Here is a 7,341-nt window from a genome sequence, read left to right as displayed (position 1 = left end):
ATAATAACTTATACTCTTGCTTTTAGGCGTCCTCAAAGCATTTAATGAGCAGCAGCCTCAGAATTCATTCACTCACTCATAATAAAGCTTGTTGACCGTCTCTAAGGTGGGCGCGGCGCTGTCGCTGTCCGTGGTGCTGAACAGCAAATAGATATGTGCGTCTATTAGTCCATATCGTTACAATTACTAAGTCCTAGCATTTTGTCTGTGATAATGTAATTTTACAACTAATTTTACAGCGTATTATTGCCAATTACGCATACTTATACAAAAATAATGTAATAAGATAAATGCAAGAGAATTTGTGAAAATATCTAACAGCAATAAAACATGTTGACATTTATTAGCCTATTCTTTCGAGTTTCCCTTTCTCTGTCTCCCTTTCACACACATACAATTATTAACCACATGCACACGAGTCATGGTAATATGAGAGATAATCTACACCAGTGATGGGCAAACTTGGCCCTTCCAGGCCACTTTCCTGCAGAGATTTGATCCAACCCTGATAAAACTCACCTGCCTGTAGCTTTCTAGTAGTCTTGAAGACAATGATTAGCTGGTTCAGGTGTGTTTGATTAGAGTTGGAGCTAAACTCTGAAGGAAAGTGACCTGGAAGGGCCAAGTTTGCCCACCCCTGATCTACACCTTGTGATGGACACAGACAAAAAGAAAATAATAAAACAACAACAACAACAACAACAACTTCCAAAGAATGGCAAAAAAGATCCAAATGACTTAAGAAGTTTACTGCTTTGTGCGCAATCGTAACGCTGATATGACTTTTACCAACACACTCCTGATCTGAAGAATATCGCGGACTGCAGAAATAGAGACCCTCCATCAGACGGAGACTTCAAGATGAGCTAAAAAAAATAATAAAATAAAATAAATGCGCAACGCGTACAAGACCATTCTGTGTGAATGGATGTCAGTGGAGAGGTTGATATTTCAGTACGTTGAACAAACCGCTTATCTGTGGAAACGTCCTGACACAAAATAAACGAGCAGCTAAACTTCGACATGAATCTACACCTGGAGTCTCCAACAAAAAAAGAGACTGCAATTTTATGACAGCAATGTTTATACATCGGAATCCACAAATGGTTACAGAATGTCATAAAACTTGTGTTTTGTAGTGACTCTTTGAAAATAGACCCTTTCATATTAAAGGGATAGTTCACCCAAGAATGAAAATTCTGTCATCATTTACTCACCCTCGTGTCGTTCCAACCCTGTATGAGTTGCTTATGTTGAACATAGAAGATATTTTGAAAATTGCTGGTAATCAAACAGTTGGTGGTTGCCATTGACTTCCATAGTAGGAAAATAAACACTATGGAAGTCAATGGCAACCACCAACTGTTTAATTACCAGCAATCTTCAAAATATCTTCTTTTATGTTCAACATAAGAAACCAACTCATACAGGTTTGGAACGACATGAGGGTGAGTAAATGATGACAGAATTTCATTTTTGGGTGAACTATCCCTTTAAGTTTTTTATTGTTTTATTACATTCCTTGTAAATTATACAGTCATTAATGTAATTAAAATATTTTTGTTTTCAAAGATGTTGATTTGAATCCTTTATATAGGCTAACTAAACATTCAATTGCTTTTAAAACAATACAATGGTGTTATAAGAATAATATAATACGTTTTAGTTAATTTCAGAATGTCATGTATAGTAACCCTCTAAGAATATTTTGTTTACTGTCTTTTTCCCTGGTTGTGTTCTTTGCTGCTTACCTGATCCAAGTTGACCGCTGAACGCGGAGGTTGTCGTCTCCACCTTCAGGAAGCGTCTCTGGCAGCAGATCTCGCGAGAGCTCCGCGGTCGCTCAGCACCAGTCGCTTTTGCAGCAGGGCTGAGGGAGACGGAGAGAGAAGGTAAGCGGGGAGGCTGCATCATGGCGGACAGAGACAGTGGAAGTGAGCAAGGTGGATTCGCCACAGGCCCTGGCCCGATGCACCCGGGCGCCGCATCGCGGCTCCAGCACGACACGGAGGAGCTCGCCTCGAAGCGGGTGGACATTCAGAACAAACGCTTCTATCTGGACGTGAAGCAGAACGCCAAAGGCCGCTTTCTGAAGATAGCAGAGGTCGGGGCCGGGGGAAACAAGAGCCGCCTGACTCTCTCCATGTCCGTCGCCGTGGAGTTCCGCGACTACCTAGGAGACTTCATCGAACACTACGCCCAGCTGGGCCCCAGCAACCCTGACACGGTGCAGGACGAGCCCAGGAGGGCGCTTAAGAGCGAGTTCCTGGTGCGGGAGAATCGGAAGTACTACATGGATCTGAAGGAGAACCAGAGGGGGCGGTTTCTCCGAATCCGGCAGACCGTCAATCGCGGGCCCGGCATGGGAACCTCGCAAGGCCAGACCATCGCTCTTCCTGCACAGGGACTCATCGAGTTCCGCGACGCGTTGGCCAAACTCATCGACGACTTCGGCGTGGACGAGGACCCCGCGGAGCTGCCCGAGGGCACGTCGTTGACCGTGGACAACAAGCGCTTCTTCTTCGACGTGGGCTCCAACAAGTACGGCGTCTTCATGCGGGTCAGCGAGGTGAAGCCCACCTACCGCAACTCCATCACGGTGCCCTGCAAAGTCTGGTCCAAATTCGGCGCGACCTTCTGCAAGTACGCGGACGAGATGAAGAAGATCCAGGAGCGAAGCCGAGAGCGGAGGGAGCGCGAGATGCAACCGGAGGGCCTGCACGGGGACGACGGGGACGAGGACTAATGCATACCTGTGCGCACAGGACAAATGACATGATAATCAGACGTTACTGTAATGTGGGATCGACCTACACACACACACAACCCTCACAGACTCAAACAGTTGCATCTCTTCACTCATCGCCGGAAGTTACCCACTTACCCAACATTTAACAGTAAGACGCTGCTATCGACAACATGATGTATGAACCCTGTCCAGGATGGTGCAGGAGTGTGTGTATATCCCTCTTTACCCACGTGTGTGACACATTCAAGCTCTTATGCGCTGCAAAAAATCCACTTGTTTTCCAGTACAAATATCTAAACATCCTGAAAACCATATATATTAATATATATACAGTTGTAGTCAGACCACTCATGACACACAGCAAAGAATGTCAATACTAGAAATAAAAGAACATACCTAGTCAATGGTAAAATGACACGTAATATAAAAACAATACGATTCGATCTGCTTTCTGAACACTTCAGCTCTGACACCTGTCAGTCATGTTGCCAACTTGACAGCGGCCGCTTCAAGTGTAAAAACTGATGACCTAATGTTTTTTTTTTTTTTTTGCAGATTTTAAAAATGTACTTTCTTAATTAAAAAAACAAAACAAAGTGGCGTGAAAATGCTGTTCATATTCAGCATGCACACTGGGGTTTTTAACGAGAGCGTGCAAAGTGAGTGACGTCATGGTGGCTTGTTGCCTATTATAGCATCTGACCCCACTCGAACTTGTACAGTTCTGTTTGTCAAGTAAATTATTTTAAGGATGCCGTGAATTTGACTGGAAAACAATGATGGACATTTTTTTGCAGTATAATACTATTTCCAAAGGTGCAAATTGAAAAAGAGGAAGAAATATATAATTGGGGCTCACTTTTGACTTCTAGCACAAAAGCTATTCTTTAGGAACCGTTTGAACCAAAGGTTCAACATGCAAACGAACACCAGGAGTGAAGGAACAGTGATGCGGCAGTGCTGTGAATATTTTAATATGCACTATTGTTAGATTATTCAATTTATATAAATGGATGTCACCCCTTCTGGTTCGACTTAAAAGGTGCACTTGGTCATTTTTCATTATTCAAGCATTTTTTCGCCTGGTTGCATCATAGGGTCCACCATGTTGAGATCACATGACCAGCCAAATTATCAACATAAGCTCAATGTTAGTCACTTTCATTTGCAGAATACATTTATCATGGCAAAAGAAGCTTCATGTCTCACAAAAACCCAAAATGACCGAGTGCACCTTGAAATGCATATGAGGAGATCTAGATATGTTTACTCGTTTGCCTTTTAAACTCTCTACACAAAGCAAATGAGATTGTTTGTTTGCACGCGTCAAGCAATGTGTGCTTCGGTAGCCGCACAGCGAAGGCATTGCTAAAACAACCGGTTGACGTTTGCTCCTGTTAAATACGAACCCTGTTGCACCGTTGCCCACTGACATTTGGACAGACGTCTCATTGAAGTGCTAACGTAGATATACAAACTATGATTTTGTGAATCAGATGTACTTAGATCCTTATGTAATTGCCCACGTTTTCTGTGGGAATTTTTCTTTATTTCGTTTTTGGGGACGGGGTGGGAGGGGGGCAGGTACTCAAAAAGGAGTTGTCCACTAGTGCGAGTTGTGTTAATACCTGCGCGGAGCATCCTCTACAACGTCAAAAAACAACTCTGGTGCCTTATATTCTCCACACGTTTACATGCTTTACGTGTCCGATCATTTTCTTTCTGATCGCTGTTTGTCTTTCTTTGTGGTTCGGGGTCACAACAGCGTAGTTGCCGTACCACTCGTGGAGCTTCTTCGATGACTTCGATGACAAGCCAATCAAAGAAAGGCGCGTGGGGCTCTCGGCCCTCCACGTTGCTGGGGAAAGAACGATGATGTCATAATCAAACAGCGCTGACGTAAACATGGATGTGCTGCGTTCACGTCATATCCGAATTACTTTGGTTCTCCGTGGCGTTGCTCAAAAGCGACATCGATCCATGTGCGGTTTTGTCATTGATGCCAGTCTTTGTGACATTTTTTAAATTATGACAAAGACATACATTTTCATCAACATTTCTGTAGTTCTGGCGTGACGTGAACGCAGCAGTAGTCACCTAAAGACGGTGGAGGTCTGCTCCTCGTGCTCCGTGTAAAAACATATAAGTTAATTAAAAAAGTAACAGGTTAAAAAAAAAAAAAACTGCGTGATAAGTTTATACGTACGTTTCTCGCTACAGCCCAGCGTTATGCTAATGTAGGCCTATATTAGTAGACTTTTGGCCGAGGCAGTAGCCTGTATGATTTTTTTTTGTTTGGTGCTAATATCCCCGCTCGTGGGATTTTTTTCTGCCAGTCTTATCAGTTGCTGAATTCGTTTGTTGTCAACCTCGTCACATCGCACCTTGAGATTTTACTTTTCTCACTAAAGTTACAGTGCTAACATTTTAGTAGCTTGTGCAATAGGCTGCGTGCCAATGGCGGCGTTGCCCCAAATTCAGTCCCGCCTTAGGTTCATGTCCCCCTTTGGACCCCCAAAGCAAAACTATTTCCTGAAAGATCTTATAATGGGTACTCTGTTCAATGCCTGATTGGAAATCCTACAAAATCGCTGAATGATGTTGTGATAACTATGAAAAGATGACACTGTCTTTTAAAGTTTCACATATGTAACCGAAGCTACAAATGGTCAAATTAAACATTTGTCATTCTTTTTTTGTTAATTAAATCGTATAATCCAGCTGATTAGAACGTTAACTCAACTTCAACACTACAAAAGCATTACCAGACATGCTAAATTGAGTGGAAAACAATAATGCAATGTTTTTGAACAGGCATTACTGATGGCTGCCTCTTGGGGTCCAAGGGGGGGATCAGATTCTGCGGGATGATTGAATGTTGCGCATCATCGGCATTCTATGTGTGTGGATACTTGTCCCCTGCAACGACAAAAATGTATGCATGAGACTCGCTCTAATTGAAACATTTTTCTGCATATTAAACTAACCTTTTTGACTGCCCAAGTCAAAGTTGAGGGTTTATTCTAGTAACATAACCGGTCACCACAAACGGGCCGTCTGAAAGCACCTGCGTATACGGCGGCAAATCTGCTCTCCGCCAATCAGACACAGTCCTGTGTGACCTAAAAATATAGTTATGTAGTCACTTCAAAAGCTTCTTGGTGGTTTGATTCTCGGTTGCTAATATATATGTTTTGTTTTTGTTTTTTTTTAGCCAATGTTTAATGCGCAATGCTTCAGTCAGAGATATTCATAACTATTTGATAAAATATCTTGTGACTGTTGTTAGGAAAAAAGATAAAGACGTTTTTTCTCAGTCCCTCTCTCGACATAAGCCAGCTCACTAGTATTGCAGGTAAAAGCCTGTTTCTGTCAGACCCAAACATCACAAATACTCAGATATGTGGGGTTTTGTAAAAACGAGACCTTCATATCTACTGAAGCCACCAGCCCACGGACAGTTTGGGGGTTTCTAGCCACAGACCCCCATGCTAAAGGCCCATTTCGTGCTAAGCACATGAGGAAGTTTATAGGGGATCAAGGCTGACATTATTCCTGCAGAGCGTTTGGTCTCTTGTTTACCACTGCACAATATTAAAGCATACATACGCACTTTGTCTCGCTCGATTTGCCCTCACATCTCGTGAAGACCGAATCTGAAACAGCATGCTTCTCTTGTAGGGACTATTTTAGCTCTGTTTGTACACTGTTATATTTATTTTCCTCTTGAGACCGGTAAGCAAATCTTTTTCCTGTCACTGCCCAGATCCGATTACGAAAACTGTTCGATGTGTGCCACTGTGCGTAATCTAAACTGGAAGTAACATTTAAGGGTGTTTTCTAGTGATGCAAAAACACACCCTCGAAGCCCTCGATCGAATACGCACATGTTTTAAGTCAATCGTAAAGGTGCTATTGGGTATTAAATGGCTCAATCCTGTCCGGGTGGCATCGTTCAGCCGAGACTTTCTCATTTAATAGTGTTCGAGCTCTCCACCAGCAAAGACCAGTATTGGTTTGATGCACAACAGCCTGTGGGGACAAAAAAAAATAAAAAATTAGATGGTACTCCGACTCCATGCTGGACTGGAATAGCAATTTCAGTCTTTTCTCCAATTCCAGGAGCTGATTCGAAGCATCACCTGTCCTTAATGAGCAGAACTGAACTAATGGAGCTGCACAGACACCTTAAAGCCCTCACGCATCTGCGGTTTCCAATACGAAGAGCGAAGCGCAACCTTTTAACTTAATCTATGTGTGAATCTCTTGAAGCGTGTGTGTGTGTGCCATTATACGTCCCCTTCCCTTTTAAACCACGGCCAGTCACCAACTTGGATTAGTTCTCATACTTCACGTTCCTTCGGTCTCACAAGCTCAAGGCTTTGACCTGCTTAGCATGTATCTGTGAGCATTTTACGTATTAAGCAGACTGTCTGGGAGGGGTTCTGCATCGAGGGTCAATGCACAAGGAGGGTATTCACATCCCACCAACCATTTCCTTTTTATTCCCTATCAAATGTGTTGTACTTAAAAATATATATATGACCTGTGATGTGTGTGTGTATATATGGTTTGTTACATATGATGCTCCT

At 42.9% G+C, this 7,341-nt stretch overlaps 1 protein-coding gene across 1 annotated transcript; it reads left to right on the top strand.

Moving 5' to 3' along the window:
- Window positions 1-1,767: 1,767 nt before the first annotated feature.
- On the top strand, window positions 1,768-6,791 carry LOC107660791 (transcriptional activator protein Pur-alpha-like). Its single transcript, XM_016450207.1, has one exon. It carries the CDS (start codon window positions 1,913-1,915, stop codon window positions 2,744-2,746), a length of 834 nt encoding a protein of 277 aa, XP_016305693.1. The 5' UTR covers window positions 1,768-1,912; the 3' UTR covers window positions 2,747-6,791.
- The last annotated feature ends 550 nt before the right edge of the window (window positions 6,792-7,341 follow it).

Source organism: Sinocyclocheilus anshuiensis, unplaced genomic scaffold (assembly GCF_001515605.1).
Source record: "Sinocyclocheilus anshuiensis isolate Anshui unplaced genomic scaffold, SAMN03320099.WGS_v1.1 scaffold1289, whole genome shotgun sequence".
NCBI classification, from domain to species: Eukaryota; Metazoa; Chordata; class Actinopteri; order Cypriniformes; family Cyprinidae; genus Sinocyclocheilus; species Sinocyclocheilus anshuiensis.
Note: the sequence above shows the minus strand (reverse complement) of the source record. Positions and strands in the feature narration are given on the sequence as shown.

Bases quoted from the DNA above. Each gene is read 5' to 3' on its own strand.
- LOC107660791 (XM_016450207.1), top strand. From the start codon at position 1,913: ATGGCGGACAGAGACAGTGGAAGTGAGCAAGGTGGATTCGCCACAGGC.